Source organism: Perca fluviatilis, chromosome 12 (genome assembly GCF_010015445.1).
Source record: "Perca fluviatilis chromosome 12, GENO_Pfluv_1.0, whole genome shotgun sequence".
Lineage (NCBI taxonomy): Eukaryota > Metazoa > Chordata > Actinopteri > Perciformes > Percidae > Perca > Perca fluviatilis.
The window spans coordinates 16204964-16222811 of record NC_053123.1 but is presented as its reverse complement, the minus strand read 5'-3'; the positions used below and the strand labels follow the sequence as shown (position 1 = coordinate 16222811).

Below are 17848 nucleotides of genomic sequence, written 5' to 3'. Positions count from 1 at the left end.
CCTAATAACGATAATGACTGATAACAGCTGTGCGAGATACAAAAAAACAAACTGACTTTACAGCCGGAAGAGGAAATACCTGATGAAAGAAACTGTCGACCCATAAGCAACAGTTTGTATCTTTGCCGTATTTTAAAGAAACTCCGCTTCCCATCAGGTGTTTGTCGCTCCACTATTTCGTTTCGCAGGCGGATATTTGAGCGTTTGCGCCACCTTGTGAGCGAACTGCTCCCTCAGCAGAGCCGACGTCTATCTGTTACAAGATGGTGTCAATAGTTCGCACTCTTCGACACCACACAGACGAGGTCAGCTGCTGTGCCTTCTCTCCATCTCTCCTCGCGACCTGCTCCGGTGATAAAACTCTCCGTGTTTACAACACAGCGGACTTCTCGGAGCTTCCTTTTTCTCCTCTCTCGGGCCACGACTATGGTGTTCACTGCTGCTGCTTCAGCTCGTGTGGCAGCTACCTGCTCAGCTGCTCCACAGACGGATCCACCATCGTGTGGGGCTCACAGACAGGTGAGGTGGCCGCGGTGCTGCAGCACCCGGCCCGCAGTCCGCTCCGAGTGTGCGCGGTGGCACCAGACTCCTCCCAGCTGCTGGCAGGGGCCTGCGATGGCACCGTGGCCCTCTGGGACTTCCGCTCCAGGACATTACGCAGGTACAGTGTGATCCAGTGTCAATCACGTCAACAGTTGTATTATCAAACAGTACGTTGGAGCAATCAAGGGCCAGTTTGCTGCCTATAGTTGTAGCCTTAAAGTGACATTTTAAAGGGCCCATATCATGCTCAATTTCAGGTTCATACTTGTGTTTTGGGTTTCTACTAGAACATGTTCACATGCTTTAATGTTCAGAAAACATTATTTTTCTTATACTGTCTGTTTAAATATACCTGTATTCACTCTCAGTCTGCTCTGATTGGTTGGATTACAGAGTATTGCGTATCAGCACTCTTGGTCATTGCAGCCATGGAATGACTGTAACTGAACCGTAGCAGCATTTTCTACTTATATTATAGTTGTGACATCTCAACCGTACGGATGTCCTGGCGGCTCGTTTAAAGGCACCGTTTTTCAATATGGGCTGTTTGCATTTCTCTTCAGATTGAGTGTTTTGATACTTTAACAGTATTTATATAGCACCTCGACCTGCTTTATAATCCTAAAGACATGAAAATCTCACTTTTTACAACATGGGAACTTTAAAGTTCCTTACTTACATATTTCTCTAAAATTAATCACGACTACTGTATGCATTTGTCAAAGCAAGTGGTTAGTTATTATAAATTACTCAAAAAACTCGGCAAATCTGTGTTTAGGGTTGTTCTCGATAATCTTTTAGTGCATAAAATGCCACTCATAATTTCTCAGAGCCCATTATTTTATCTGACCAGAATCAGTTTACTATAACATAAAATCCTCACATGTGAGAAGCTTGAACCAGTTGGTACTTTTGCTTGAAAAATTACTTGATTATCAAAATAGCTATTTGATCAGAGTAGACTGACAATGATTTCTCCCTGACAACTCAAGCTTGAAGGTTGAGGCTTTAACTTGAAATTCCAATCACAATGTAAATGGCCTTCATCAGCAAATAGTCATCCCGCACCATTCTGATGCTTACATTGAAATACTTTGATTGGTGCTCTGAATATTATTCATGTTACATCAGAGCCACGCCCACTCCAAACCAGTTAGAAAAACACAGATAAAAACACAGAGAGAGAAATTACAAAAAATCTTTTGAAACATTTTATGTTCATTTAGAACCCTTTGGTTAACAATAACAAAAAATAAGTTTTTCAAGGACCATAAAACATCTGTAACTCCTTTTTGGGTTAGACCCACAGTACATTGAGCCTACTCAAGAAAGGGTTACTTGGCTCGCTACTACATTAAGGCAGGTTTAACAATAGAGACACGTGGGACTAATAAACACAACCAGCCAGACAAGCACTTATTGACAAGAGCTACCAACTTGAATTAAATATGTTAATAAGACCATCTTCATCTGAAGATCACAGCTTTCATAAGGCCCCTTAGGGCTGCTGTGGCTCTCTAATTAACACTCTCACAGGTGGTTTAAATTAATCTCAGTCCAGTACTCCATAGCCTCGTCCACATTAGTTTCACACAGCTACATTTTAAACCAGGATTAATTAAGTCCTTTATTTTACAACATTCCCAGTAAACCTTGCTGTTTATAACAAGCCTAACCCAATGTGTTAATCTAACATTGTCTATTACAGATGCAGTGCAGTGAGCGAGGCCAGTGTTGTGGCCTGCTGCTTCTCTCCCTGTGGCCAGATGTTTGCGACCGGCTGCACCCACGGAGACCTCAAACTGTGGGATACGGACATCAACTTCCTGCATGCTGAGAAGGACGCCCACGACCTGGGAGTCACCTGCTGCAGCTTTGCACCGCAGTTTAAAGTTGGTGAGTTCTTAGTGTTTAAAGGGCCAGTTAACCAAAATCACAAAAAAAAAAAACAATTTCACTTATATTCAGTTCAGACACGTTGTTAATCCCAATGGGTAATTCATTTGCAGCTTCCAAGTCCATACAGTCTGTTCCAACGAACACTCACCAATCACTTATCAATAGTGGTGTCTAGACCTGCACATAGTTTGTCTGTTGATGGTTTGTTATTTTAAGTCATTTATCAAGCAAAATGCCAAACATTTGCTGTTTTCTTTCATGTGTTTCACATCTATTGCTGCCTTTTTACTGTTTATTGTAAACTAAATATCTTTGGGTTTTGGACTACTGATCAGACAAAAACAAGCAATCAGCATGGGCTCTAGGAAACAGAATTTTTAGATTTTTACTATTTTCTGACTTTTCGTTAACCAGATGGTATTGATTAATCAGAACAATTAGGCTGTAGATTTATAGATTAATAATGAAAATAATAGGAGTTTTCACTATCCTGGAACAGAACGCTCTTGATTGAGTCTTTTGTGATTTTGGGTGAACTAATCCTTTAGTTTGTAACTTAAATCAACTTAAATCAAAATGACATGTACGGCCACGTTTGGGGAATAAAAGCATATTTTTGTTCTGGAAATCTCCCTTTAATCCAAACACTATATTTACGCCACATACAGTGAAAAAGAAGCTTGCCATGTGTTGTTACACTTCCCATACAGGCAGTTATTTTGTTATTAAAGTCAGTCAAGCATGAACATTAAGAAAGAGAGTGAATGTGGCTGTTTTTTGTTCTGCAGAGGGCTGCTGTGTGGAGTTTCGACTGGCCTCCTGTGGACAGGACAGCCAGCTGAAAATATGGATTGTTTCCCAGCGTGAAGGTGCAGGTAGGCCGACGCCTTTTTCTTCCTCCCTGAACTGAAAGCTCTCTCACTTCATCTCCCATGAGAGAGAAGCACAGAGAGAACCTGCTGACTGCTTTAACCTTGATATCGCTCTGCAGAATAGAGGAATTTTATTAGTGTGTGGAATAAATCAGCTGCAGACTGACTCATTAATAATGGATCCCTTTAAGACATTCTGCTGAACTACAGCAGCTGCAGAGGACAGTGTGTATGAGTGTGTGTGGAGAAGAGTTGGAGAGGAAATCAGGTGCATACAGTATATCCTCTGTGACATTAATATCTTGTGCAACTGACAGCAGAACAAGAACATTTAGTGTATGTTCACAGGTTGTGTAACCAGCCTGCAGACTGTATTTTCATTAGTGTGTGAACACGCCATGTTATTAGTTCCTCAAGATGTGTTTCCGTGGTAACGGCCGTATCTGGGGAGGATAAGATGTGTCACACGTGGTGACCCGCTGCGGTCAGTGGGGATTTTTCATCTCTGTGCAGCTTGTAGAAAGACCTCGAACAATGTCTGTGCTCATTTCATTTATTTAAAATGTATTTTTCACATATGTACCGTGTTTCTCTGTGGAGGAGCTTTCAACCTGCCCACTCCTCCTGAAATGTGCATTTATCTTGTCTTTGCAAGAGGATTGCATGCTTGAACCCCTCTTCCACTGTTCTATGATAAAGAGACTCAAGGGTAGATGATTCAGTGAACCAAGGGGACAATTTTGAAGCTGGGATCACTGTCTAAACATCTTTCTTGTCTTGGCTTACTTGTGTTTGCAGCCCCATATTTTTATGGCGCCATATCCAAAGGATATGGTCTTATTTAAGCACTGAGGGTCAACTCTTTGAGGTATGCTTTGAGGAAAGGAAAAGACTGCAAATCTGCCTTCTCCTTTCCTCCACCAGCATCCCTCTCGAACATTTCATTTATTTTCTCAAGTGCACATTTAGATTTTTTCAGGTTTATTAATGGGTTTTTTGTTTTATCCTTACCAATAAGTACAGGTGCTTCACTTCACATCATGAATATGCATGCAAATAACAAATTAACCTCCCACAGAGCCTGAAAACAGCATTTTTACACTAATGGAGAAAAGGGAGGTTTAATTTAATACATGTATATTTACAGGCTAATCATTTAAATACTGTTATAGTCCGATTGATTTTGGCACATAGGATTATTGCACAGTGAATTGTTACTCTGTTCTCAGTAGTGTCCTTTATATCTTAAACTGTGAATGTCTCAGGCTTATTGCCAAAAAGAAACTCTTTTGTTTCCAAGCGGCTGTCAGCAGGTGGCACAGCTGCAAGCCAGCAGGAGGGAAGAGAGTTATTGACAAATACAGACACAATTTGTATTTGAACTCTAAGGTGTGTGTGTGTGTGTGTGTGTGTGTGTGTGTGTGTGTGTGTGTGTGTGTGTGTGTGTGTGTGTGTGTGTGTGTGTGTGTGTGTGTGTGTGTGTGTGTGTGTGTGTGTGTGTGTGTCCCTCAGGCTGTGTCATGAAGCTGGTTCACACTCTTACCAGCCAGTCAGCTCCAGTTTTGTCTTGCTCCTTCTCTTCTGATGGAGAGCTGGTCGTCTCGGGGTGAGACACACCAATCAATTCTTCTTGACGCACGTGTGAGGAGCACTAATAAACATCCCCTGCTTTGGCAACTGAATATTGACTTTTGTGCCTGTCAGGCTTGTTTTGTAATGTCATTTGTTGTATTATTTGCTGTGAAATAATTTGCTCATTTGGGACAAATTAAGTTTAAATTAATCTGTCGTCCAAAAAGTTTTTTTCTGCTCTGTAAACAGCAGATGCCACTGCTGAGCACATATCCTGCTGTTCCATCACTTGGCCACAGGAGGAGTGTATCTTATTGCATGTTTGCATCCCTCTGCTGTGTCTGGCTTTAATCCAAACATACTGAAGATTAATCTGTATTTTGTTTGTAGCACGTATTAATAATGTGTGTGTTTTTGTTTGAATCCACTTTTTTTTGCAAATGAATGCATATGGATTCTGCTAATGATGTTTACTCTAATTATTCAACAGTTCGGTGGATAAAAGTGTTGCAATATATGATGCGGTAAGTAAAGCACAAAAACACTTACAAAATGTAGGTTTTTTTTGGTTGGCTTTGCTGCTTCAGTTAACCACTTTCTAAACATGAAATGTCAGCCGCAGTAAACAGATGCCAAACATTCCTGTTCTGTTCATGTTTGTTTGTACTTTGTTTACAGAACCTGGGAACCCTGCTTCACAATTTGAAACAGCATGACAGGTAAATGACCTGACATCCCACTGCCATGCAATCTCTGCAGCTATCAGAACAAATAGGAGTCCAAGTGTTTTTAAAATCAAAATGTGTGACTTTTGCTTGATTAGTTTTCCCCAGAAGCACTGGGTGCAGTGATGCAATAATATATTATCCAGCGCTACTTTCCAGACAGTCATTGAAGTGCAACCGCAGGTAGGCCCCAGCAGAGCCCTTTGAAGTGCTTGAAAGGATTTAAGATACTGTACAATCTAAGACTGTTTTTTTTTTTTTCTTTTCAAGGGTAGAAGGAACCTGACTTTTAGAGCAGATCTCTTTCTATGTCAATTTTAGTCTGTCATACACACCCTTCACATTCCTGCTCCTCTTCCTCCTCCCTGAAGGTATGTGACTGCTGTTGCTCTGTCTCCCACCATGCCGTGGATTGCGACCGGATCCATGGACAGAACCGTAAAGGTGTGGAGAGTAGGAGATGGAGTCAGCAGAACTGGTAAATATTTAACAGAGAATTGTTTAGGTTGGCGCCTACAAATGCACAATCACTCCTCCTTTTTAACAGACGGTTAGCAGTGGTTCAAAACCCAGGAGCCATTTGGAGCGCGAAAGCCTCCCAAAAGAGTGTTTTGGGAGATATCCAGCAGGAAAAGCTCCTATTACATGTGTATTGCTGTCTGGCTGCAGTGTCTAGAGGAGGAATTGTGATTGATGTTTATTGGCGCAGCAGGGCAAACTACCACTGAGCCTCAGAGGGCTGTTGTTATGGAGGTAAAAAAAAAAAAAAAAAAAGTTCCAACCCAACATGAAAGAAAACATTTGGAATACTAAATGAAAAGGTGCACTCGTTAGACATCTGGAGGCCTTGAAGCCTCATCAGGGCAGCTCCCCATTTGCCATTAGTCAGGTTGATGTTGACAAGGAAATTCCATCTCAATGAAGATCTGTCTTTTTTTCATGCCTCTACCTCTTTCTCTCTTTATCTCCCATTTCCTTTAATCTTGGTTCTTTCTTTCTTTTCACATATTAAAGCTATTCCCTTTTTATGTTTTTCTGCAGCAGCTGAATCAAGACAGACAGTGTGCCAAGGTAAATTAATCCATCACTCTTTTTCTCCTTTACAAATCTTCTTATTATAGGTTATTCACAGTACTCTTTGAGCTAAAAGACACTGGTTTATTGTATTATGTTCTTTATGTGTGAATGGTTAAGATACAGAGTCTCGTAAAGGTGTTTAGATCATTTGATGTCTTGATGTGGCCTGAAAACATCTTTTCTTTTGAGCTATTTTGTATCGCACTCTTATGTCTTTTTTGCATGTGACTGAAAGCTTTTGTGTTTGTCATGTGTTTATACTGTATATCGTGTTGTGTAAACCCAAAGAAACACAAAGGTGCTTTGGTGAAGCTAATGGGATCCAAAAAAAACTGTCTGGCTTCAAAGGATAAGGCTGGTATTATTCAACATTTTTCTTAATGCCAGCAAATCCCATGAAGCGACTATAACAACAATGTGTTGGGCTGTTTCTTAACACCTTCCCAAGGCAATTCGTTTCCTTTTTTTTGTTAAAAATGGGTCACAATATTTTCAAAAGAGGCTCAGTAATTTGTTAAAACATATGGGCACAGTAGTTTTTAGAACCGCCATGACATTTCAGGATCCTCAGGATTAAGAGGAATAATATGGCTACCTGCAAAACCGATGGCATTCCCATCAGCCACAGCTATACTTTGTGTTTAGTGCTAATTGGCGAATGCTAGCATGCCAATCAATTAACTAAATAAACTAAAATGGAATAAAACAGAAATAAATACAGTGAAGTGGAAGCTGTGACTGTAACTAACCCAAAATGTCATTTGAATCCCCTACACACCCATTCTCCACCCACACAGGTGTTTTCACTTAAAGTTGAATTAGACCTCTTGGCTTGATTGACACCTCCCTCCCTCTCCTGTTAGGTTAGTTTAGTTGCACCTGTTAGGGTGGGACAACCTACCCTGTTCTCATTCTGATTTGTGGGATTCCCAGTATACCTCCACCCAGCTTCAACCAGTCTGATCAGCCAGTCATTGGAAACACCTGTGTTCGTGTGCAGGGTTAGTCTGGTCTGGATGGCATATCAGCAGATCATTGCCTAAACCGTTCATTGCTTCATAAATAATATTTTAAAATTGAGTTTTACTTAAACAGAAGGAACTAGTGCATTTGTATGGGACTATTTTCAGCTGGGGATTGATACACATCAGGCATGCTGGTGAGTATTTATGGCAGCAGGAAGTTGAGCGTATTCATGGTAATGTGGGAACATGTCACCCAGTGCAAATGTAATGTTATTTTTGGACAACAGTGAAAGGTGTATGGCACAGAGGACTAAGTGATCAGGCTTCATTATAGTCGACAATGAGAAAAATAGATATGTCCAGACTTGTACTGTGAATAATGGAGATGATTATGATGAGACCCCAGGGTAGACCAAGAACATGCTGGAGAGATTGTGGCTATGTCTCAGTTCTCTTAAATTGCACCCTTGGCTCCTCCACTTGCCTCCCTTCCTCGCGTCTTAGTCCATCCCACCGAGGAAGCAAGGGACACAAGGAAATAATGGGAAGAGAAAGGAAACAAGAGGTACATCACAGTTCCCTTTTTTGATGGTTCCTCGCTTCTTGGTGATCACTCCTCGATGCTCGGGGTAGAAATAAGAACTTTGAGACGGCCTTAGATAAGTGGCAAAAAAAAATGAATGGATGATGAAAAGCGCTTCATATGTGCATCTGTCCAAGTAATTAAACACTGCAGTCTGAGCTGTCCCAGTCTGCAGTGAAGCTCTCTGAGGTTTTCATGCTTTTGGCACAGTGATTTCATGACTCAGCCTCCTAGACTGGGAGGCTCCACACACTATGAGCCATGGCTGCAGAGGGGAGGTGGTGTTACTCTGCTCACTGTCGTGCAGACCCAATAAGTGGATCTTTCCATTTAGTGTAATTGTGCTTGGGGCAGGAGTTCTGTTTGCATAGTTTTACTTTAACTGTACTTTGTCTTTAGTGCCAATGTTAGCATGTTATCCTGCGTAACTAAGATGCCAAACAAGATGGCAAAGATTTCCTGCTAAACATCAGCATGTTAGCATATTTAGTATTTAAGAGCAAATCCTTACCTCTAGACATGCGGTCATACCAAACCTACACAAAGAAAGTAATCAAGCAGAGATGCCAGTTCCCCTGAGCCTCAGTAGACCAGAATGCAGTGTTACATGCATGTTACAATTTGAGTGATGAGTGTCTATTTGTATTTTTTTTTTTTTTTTTTCCAATTGCAAAACTTCACTCATTCTCAGGCGCAGGCATGTTCTTAGGGGGTTATTGAAACATCATCTTTTGCGGAGGAAAATATGCACTGATCATGAATTGTCCAGCAGAGATAGGAAGAGGTGGGTTACGTTAAGGCGGTAATGATCAACACCTCCCAGTCTTCAGGGTTATCCTTCACACGGCTGATGGTGGGCGATGGGAACCACGAGGCTGCTGCGAGGTATCGTTAACGGGCCGGCGCACCACAGGACAGTTTGTCTCGGCCTTGTTTGATAAATGATGACCGCTCGCTCACGTTGTGTCGTGTGAAGGTTGATGAGCTACATGCTGGCACAATCTGAAGTAACGCAACCCTGGGGGTGTGTGTGTGTGTGTGTGTGTGTGTGTGTGTGTGTGTGTGTGTGTGTGTGTGTGTGTGTGTGTGTGTGTGTGTGTCATATCAGCACAGAGGGAGTGTGTCCTTTTCTGTTGAGTGTGAGGGGAAATTGTTTGTTTGCATCAGATAAGTTTGTTGTAGGAGGTTGGGGGGGTTGTAATAGCAGAGCACTTCCTCCCTTCCTGTTGTGCGTTTTGCAGGAAGGAACTTACCCGGTCACTCCAGGCTGCTGGTTGCTGATTGGTCAGAGGAGGATGTGCAGACTTGGCTGCGTGAGGAAGGACTGCAGGAGCTCGTCAGCATCTTTAAAGCCAACGACGTCGACGGAGCAGAGCTCAGCCAGCTGAACAAGGAAACAGCAGCAGAGCTGGGAATTGGTAAGGATGGAATATAAAACACAGTCACGCACATTGGTGTGTGTGTGTGTGTGTGTGTGTGTGTGTGTGTGTGTGTGTGTGTGTGTGTGTGTGTGTGTGTGTGTGTGTGTGTGTGTGTGTGTGTGTGTGCGCGCGCACACACTGGGACACAGTGTTTTTTGTGGGGATTTACTGTTTGATCCTAAAACATGACAAGCTTCAATTGGATAGCGTGATATAAGCTGCTTTTTTATCGATGTTCTGATTTATCTTCCCCCTCCCCACAACTCTTTCCCAAACAGTGATCTGATTTAGGGACCTGACGCTGCAGCGTTTTCTATCTGCTTATACAATCACAAATCACACTGTGTGGACAGAACCCCACGGGATGACCTTTACGTCACAAACAATGATAATCCCTCTGAAAATAAGATTAGTCCATTCAGGGTCGTCCAAGGTCTCCGTGTACAAACTGCAGCCAGAATAACTTCCTGCAGTGGATGGACACACTGCCGACACCCGTGTTGAAGCCTCAACACTATAGTACAGTAGATGTACACATTATCTCCACCAAGGCACTTATGTTTTCAAGAAATACTGTAGTATTGATTGATTGATACCACCTTTGCATCAGTCTGTGATGCTTAGCTTAGCATAAAGACTGTGGTTTTTACACTTGAGTTTTTGTACAATTTTAAACTGAGATATGATGTTTTGTTACCTGACCGAGCCAGACTAGCTTGTTTCCCCATTTCCAGTCTTTATGCTAAGCTAAGCTAACTGGCTGCTGGCTTCAGCTTCATATTTACCATACACTTGTTGGAACTGTTCCTTGAGTATGTATGAAGAAAAACCAAAAAAATTGCTCAACTGACTGCAATTAAATTTGGTAGAAAGTTCGGCTAAGTTCGGCTCTATGGGCCAAGAGCAAGTGATTATTTTTTGGTGTTGGTGGCCCAGCATGTGGCTCTTTTTATAAAGGACTTTTTGGATTGTTTAACTCCTGGAGCTAGGTGCCCAAAACTGTGTACGAATAAAACTCTGTTTACAAAAAAGGCAAATTATTTATTAGATTGTTAATCTTGTATTGTGTCTCCTTGGTAGAGATTTGGGTGCTTTCTTGTAAGTATTGCAATGCTGGTAGTTTCAGCTTAAGCACACTTTAAATTTGTCTTTATACACAAAGTTTTGAGGGGAATTTAACAGACCGTTTACATGCTGCATGAATGCCATAATGCCCAGAAAAAGGCATCTTTACTCTTATTACTGGTATTTTGTGCCGACTGTAATCATGGTAAAAACGCCCTTCTGGCTATTGTTGTCTTTGCTTTAATTGGAAAGCAGCAAACACAGTAAAAAAAAAAAAAAGCCAACCGCCCTTGCATGATGCTCAGTTATGCGGAGCATGTCCTATGGACCGAGCATCTCTTTACCATGTGTTTAGTATGGAGGTCAGCTCTCATCATTACCACAGAGCGAGGACAGAGGAAACAGAAGATTGCCACATTTCCTTTTTGTGCTGTGGAACCAACAGCTATCATTTTCAATGCATGCCGTTTGTGTAAATTGGTGTGCGCGCACACAGACACACACGGAGCAAATTAGATTCCAGCACACTTTACTTAATGAATTATACATGAATCTTTGAGCAAGGGGAGGAAAAGAAAGTTGCTCTTGGTTATAATTCAGTGTAGCTATGTGGAGACGGCATCATTCTGCAGCTTTATTGTAGCGTCTCATCAAATCCTCAATCTAAATGTAAAATGGACTGTATAGTACTAATGGCTTGTTCCCCCATGTACAACGTGAGAACTTATGGAAATCTTAAATCCTATAGAGGTGTTAAGTGCTGTTTTTCTATCCAAGACTAATTTATTGAATGAATTGGAGCACTTAATAGGTTCAACGTGTTTCACCAAGAGAAGATATTTTGATTGAGCAACATCACTTTTCCCATAGGATTCAAAGTATTTAGTGTGTGGGTGTGGGTGTGTGTGTGTGGGTGGGTGTGTGTGTGTGTGTGTGTGGGTGGGTGGCAGGAGTTTCACACCATCGAGTTCATGGTGCGGGTCGCCAGTCAGTTGTAACGCCTACTTGAATGCTTTCCTCTTTGTGCTCTATGAATGAGTGCAAAATTGAGGCGGAGTCTCAGGATCAGTCTGATAGCTGATTGTGAGGATCTCTTCAGTTTGTATGACTGATTGTGTCCTAGAAATGGATAGAAATTCGTTTTTAGAACCTGGTTGTACATCATTAAATACAGGAGGAAGCTTTGAATACATACATTATCAAATAATGCTAGAGTTTAATTCAATTCAAGCTAATACACACTCAATTATTCTAAACAAAACTAAACAACTGACTTCTTTTGGGCCAATATTTAAACAAAATAATTATCTTCCCCACCAGAAGTTTATTCCTGACAGTGTGCGGAATTGATTTCCACCACGAAAACCACAAATCTCCAAATTTTGTGATTTAGACATTTTCAGATATACTTATTTTGTTGTTGTTGTTATTATCATTATTATTATTAAACTTATTTCTTGGGCTGAATAAACCATTTAAAACTCTTTTTGGATTAACTTTTACAAATCAAACTGGGTTACTCTTCGTAGCTCACGAAAAGTTGACATGTTAACTGAGATGAATCCAAATTAAAATGTGACTGGGTAACTAATTCCTTACACTTGAAGAAGATACAATTTAAAAAAAAACTCAATTTGGTAGAATTTAGCAACCTCTCTTACAGTTTGAAATATTGCAAAGTGTAAATTGTCTGTTAGTTTCAAAGTATCATACGAATACGAGTGAAATACAGACGGGGGAAATGGATGGAATAGTACCGCAGGGAGATATTATCTACAGTTCAATCAGGAGAGACTTGTTTGCAGATATGCAAAAGGTTTTAATGTACAACAGCATGTAGTGTACAGAGTATTGGAGATTGAACTCCATCGTTATTAATGCATTTAATATATTAATAAATTTAATGTAGGGGTAGGGAACCAAGATGTAACCCCCCGATGGAATCCAGACACCGGTGGTGGCGGAGAAGGCCGGAAAACCAGACCTAGGAGGCACTGCAGCGACAGCTGGAGAACCACTAGGACGGGAGGTGGAAGGGGAGGAGGAGGGACGACGTCTTCCTGAAATGACAGCTGATCACAGGGAGAGAAGCAGCTTTTTAAAACAGTGATGTGACGCTGTGATTGGCCTGTGGGATCCTTGGCCGTTCCTGCTTGGTTTATAAGAAGGTGAACGCCTCCAGCGCTGATTCGCTTTAGGAGGGACTGATTACTTGTTAGGTCTTCCTGAAAGAATTTGCGCTGAGCTACATTATGCTCTTTAAAAAAAAAAAGTTATCACTATTCCTATGTTCTTAATTATAGTTTCACAGATCATCCCTTTGCTCAAAATAATTGTTAAACTGAGCACTGAAATATTATTTGTACATGAAAACAATATATTGTTTGAGAGTTCAGGCTGGAAAAGAGTGGTCACTGCAGCTGCTCTCATTCACTGTATCTCTGTGTATGAGACTGCACTGCCACAACACACAGACACAGCACTCATCCTGAGTGTTGTAAAGGTCCTTCCTCCATTGTAGCTGGTGTTGAAATTTGCAGCTGATGACAAACTCAAAAGGTGCTGTTAGTGGGCAGAGACGTGCAGAGTGATTTCCCCTTTTTATTTTTTTTTAAGGAGTTTGAGTTTTTTTAATTTTTTTATTCTCGAGTAGAATAATATGTTAACTTTTTGAACTACAACCCACAGAAACTCCACAGAGACACCTTGCCTGAGTTGTGAAGCCATCATCACACCGTGAACGTGTCTGGCTCTTTGTGTCGCGGCACAGATTGATTGAGCGTAGGTCCAGATTTATTCCTGCTTTGTTTTATGTGAGAGAGCAGAGAAGGGACAAAGTCAGTCTGTCGAGTGTCCGTCACCTCGCTGATTCAGTTCCACAGAAAAAACACTGATGCTTCTTAGTGCAATAACATTAACATAAAATAGATTTGGACTGGTTTATGTGAAGTACTCAGTGAAGCAAAAATGGTTTGTATCTATTCATTTATCATCAGAGATTAAGTTTGAAGTGTTAAAAGAAATTGCACTGTGTGATGTAATTTGCCACTTGCACTAAACGGTGTGTTTCTGCAGAGTCTGTGGGCCTCCGAGGTCGTCTCCTGAGGAAAATCGAGGCCTTGAAGGCGGAGCAGAGCGGTTCAGATGCCCCAGATGAGTTTCTGTGTCCAATCACCAGAGAGCTGATGAAGGATCCAGTCATTGCTGCAGGTTAGACGATAAATGTTAAAAACCTGTCCAATGTCTCAAACAGAGTCAAAGATGTGTGTGTGTGTGTGTGTGTGTGTGTGTGTGTGTGTGTGTGTGTGTGTGTGTGTGTGTGTGTGTGTGTGTGTGTGTGTGTGTGTGTGTGTGTGTGTGTGTGTGTGTTTGTGTGTGTGTGTGTGTGTGTGTGTGTGTGTGTGTGTGTGTGTGTGTGTGTGTGTGTGTGTGTGTGTGTGTGTGTGTGTGTGTGTGTGTGAGATGTTTCAAAATGTTTCCACTCCACAGATGGGTATTCCTATGAGCGAGAATCCATGGAGAGTTGGATCAGGGGCAAAAACAAAACGAGCCCCATGACGAACTTGCTCCTACAGACCACGCTGCTCACCCCTAATAGATCTCTGAAGATGGCGATAACACGATGGAAGTCGAGCCAGTAGACAGAAGCTCATTTAAGCTTGTTTGCCAACTAAGCAGGTACTTCATAACACAGGAGCTGCTTATCTGATAACAAGTGCTTAGTAATTACTATGAATAGTTTTTTTTTTTTTTCAGGGTACCACTCTTATCAGAATCCGATAAGTTAATTAATAAAATATCTGCATACCTGCTAATTGTACCGCATTATGTATTTGGAGACATCACCCAAACTAACACTATGTAACTTTTGAATGTATAAATTACAAATGTTCAATTCATATTAAATGAAATGCACTCAGGGTAGCTGATGTTGGCAAACTCATCTGCAGTACTTGTTACTGTTAGCTTATGTTTTAGCATCTATTAATATTCCATAATGGTCACTTGTGACAGTTGACCAGTCAGTGGCAAATTCAAGCAAACTAGATAAAAATTGCTATCAATCTGTGAAGATTGACTAGTTTCTTCTCTTGCGGCTGCTATATTTTATTTTTTTATTTTTTTATCCCAAATGTAAAAAGTAAAAATAAACACTGTACCTCGCCAGAAATGATTGCACATGTATGTGCCATTGTGCTGTAATTGCCACTTGTGGCCACAGAGTCCGCTGTCACAAATCTTAGTCTCACTTTATTGATCGGTTGCGTTACCTGAAGCTTTTTGGCAGCAACCAAACGGCTGTATAATGTTTACACTCCTCTTTTGGCTCATGGTAATTGTTAAATGTCCTCTTAACTTAAGTAGCCTTGTGTTTTAGAATAAAAGTCAGCAGACCTGTTTTTTTTGCCTCAGCGGGTCTTTATTTCTCTCCCATGGTGGATATGGCAGTAATGTTATATTACAGTATGATCACAGCTAATAAAGCTCACAATACTGAAAACATGGCAACAATTGCATTTAATGTACATATTAAAATAGAGCTGATGGCACTGTGCCCCAAAACCATTTGTTTTTATAGATTTGTCTCTGTAATATAAACTGCAATTGTAGCATACGCAAATTCAACATTATTGAGAATCCTTAAATGTCTTAATAGCTGTGCAAAAATAACTATATAAAATATATTGCTTTTACAATTAACCAAGCCATTGGCGCTGTAAATAAATTAAACTAGACAGCAACAACAAGCAGATACAGAAAGGAATCCAATGTTAATGGTGATTTATATAATGTATAACACATTAACAAATGCTTTTTTAGAACTTTTAACACCATTTAAACATTGTGCATAAAACTCAAAATACACAAGTCTGAACTTGTCAACACACTACAACATAGATCTTCACTGAAAAGAGGGAAAACTATTTATATAATATACACCAGAGGATCTATAACATCCTTTGTAAAACACAGGAATGCCCGTCCTTTTAGACTTTCTTACACCTTCACTGAGCACTTTCTCTTCTTTATTTCTCCTGTCTCAGCACCATGGACGTAATGAACACAGTTCAAACCCCATTTCACTCGTTCAGAACTATTCTGTAATAACATTATGCTGTAGCTGAATATGTTGTTTAAGTTTAACTTGAGCGGCCTAAGTGTGTGTATAAAGTGCTCACTGTCACCATTGTGTCGATGAGGACTGTACACTACATGTCCAAATACTTCCTTCAGTGCAATGTCTCCAGCTTGGCTGAATGACGGCGGACATGTTGTCATGTAACAGAAGCTGACAGCCACAAGCGACAGGTTGGGAGGAAAACAATTTGGAGCATTCGGTGCACTGCCTGCAGTCTGTATTCACACAGGAAAACAAACTGCTTGCAAAGTGTACTTCTTACAGGCTTAAAAGTGGGACTATTGGGTTTGGTTTAAAAAAAATTGAAACAACTCCTCACTCTTTAGATTTTTGCTTGTGTGCATTGTGGACTTTATGAGAGATAAAACAAACCTCTCTACACATTTGACTCTATAAATGATCGCTTTGGTTTCATTGAAGCTACGTGAATGGCAGGATTATCTCGGGCTAGGCCAGGCTGCTTGGGCTTACTGTCCATGAACGTGTGTGGCATCGCCAGAGCTGGCTTGGACTCTTTGTAACAGTTGGTGGCTTGGCAGAACTTCTCTGTCAATTCCTTGGCGTGCATGCCGTTTTGTAAGCTACTCATTGCCATAGCACCCTGAGGTGGTGGAGGTTTGTGCTGCTCCTGGTAAGTGCTCACTGTTTTGGCGTAAGGCAGCTCACAGTCGACAGGCAACAGGGCCATTGCTGACGTGTTGTGACACACCAGACCGTCAGACGAGTGGTTCAGCCAGCCGCGGCCGGCAGACTGCAGGCTCGGGTGACTTTGCAAGCCGTGGGGCTGCTGCTGCTGTTGAATTTGCTGCTGCTGTTGGAGAAAGCGTGCGGTCTTGTCAGTTATGCCCATGAAGGGTCTGGGTTTGTACTCTGATGCAGAACTGGCCTGTTGGCTGTGCTTTGTTTTGTCAGAGATCTTGGTGCGGACATCAGGTCCCAGCTTGCCGCTGTCTGATAGGCTGCTGCTGGACGCCAGGCTACTGGTAGAACTGGACACGCGCATGCTGCTGCCTCCTCCCTGTGATCCTGTTGCACCACACATCCCATCCTTTCCTGGCTCAGTGTGGTTTCCCTGGGGTCCGGGACCAGAGCAGGCCAATCCATCCAGGGAGGATGCGGAGTGGGCTGACAACCTGTCTTGCCCCAGACCCTTGGAGCTGCTGCATGATAAGTAGGAAGCCTGGGAGGAATGGAGGCTCTCATTTTCACAACTGTGACCCATGGAGGTGGAGACAGCTGCCAGCGACATGCGGTTCCCGTATACAGGCTCATCAGCTGGGGGCGGCAGAGGGCTGATGTCGATACCTGGGCCCGGCTTCAGCATACTGGACATGTGTCTGCTCGGTAAGGGACTGGAGGGAGCGTACTGAGATTTGGACCCTCCCCCCATGGAGCTCATATGCTGGTTGGTCTTGACTATCTGGGCCTGCTTGGTGGGCTGCAGGACCAGGCCCTGTTGGGCCAGCTCCTCCCGGTGCTCTCGAGGGTAACGGTGGAGGGGGAGTCTGCCGGGGCCTGGGGGGGAGCTGGGGCTCTGACTCTGATGTCCCAAACTGTTGCTGATGGGCTCAGAGGGTAAGACTCTGTTGTAGGAATAACTGTGCTGTGACCAGCAGGCATCGGTTGTCCTGTCGTGCAGCGAGGCCTCCTCGTCTTCTTCCTCTTCCAGGATGTCTCTTTGTCCTTCCACCCTCCTGGCACGACAGTGCTCTGAAGAGTCCTCCTGTCCTTCGTCTTGCTCCTGGTCAGACTCGTGGCCTCCTGACGCCTGGCTGGAAGCAGCTGCAGCCCCAGCGAGGCCACCTTTGATCTGGCTGCGCTGCATCTGTTTACACTCGTCCTCTACTCGAGCAAGCAGACGACGGATTTCCCGGTTATTGGGGCACAGCTTGGCTGCTTCGTGCAGGTCCGCCAAGGCTGCCGAAAACTGCCTGTGGATAGGAGAAAGAATGAAGAGGAACATTGTTACCAGATCCAGACTGCCAA

General features: G+C 42.4%; 2 protein-coding genes across 10 annotated transcripts in view; one reads left to right on the top strand and one right to left on the bottom strand.

The window, feature by feature from the left end:
* The first annotated feature begins 75 nt into the window (after positions 1–75).
* On the top strand, positions 76–15122 carry LOC120570587 (WD repeat, SAM and U-box domain-containing protein 1-like). Of its 4 annotated transcripts, XM_039818991.1 has the most exons (13): positions 76–661; positions 2252–2439; positions 3231–3317; positions 4827–4920; positions 5377–5410; positions 5565–5605; positions 5771–5794; positions 5983–6089; positions 6653–6682; positions 9478–9654; positions 13798–13932; positions 14212–14400; positions 14479–15122. In XM_039818991.1, the coding sequence occupies exons 1-12, from the start codon at positions 264–266 to the stop codon at positions 14361–14363; spliced, it is 1467 nt and encodes a 488-aa protein (XP_039674925.1). In that variant the 5' UTR covers positions 76–263; the 3' UTR covers positions 14364–14400; positions 14479–15122. The 4 variants fall into 4 exon arrangements, with proteins under 4 accessions (XP_039674925.1, XP_039674924.1, XP_039674926.1 ...); XM_039818990.1 differs by having other exon boundaries at positions 14212–15122; XM_039818992.1 differs by lacking the exon at positions 5771–5794 and having other exon boundaries at positions 14212–15122.
* A 98-nt stretch (positions 15123–15220) lies between these two features.
* tanc1b (tetratricopeptide repeat, ankyrin repeat and coiled-coil containing 1b) overlaps positions 15221–17848 on the bottom strand; it is a 102156-nt gene continuing 99528 nt past the window's right edge. For all 6 annotated transcript variants that reach the window (XM_039818983.1, XM_039818986.1, XM_039818984.1 and 3 more), the window contains one exon: positions 15221–17793. In XM_039818983.1, the coding sequence (XP_039674917.1) occupies positions 16239–17793 (1555 nt within the window). In that variant the 3' untranslated portion in view covers positions 15221–16238. The remainder of the gene's footprint in view (positions 17794–17848) is intronic.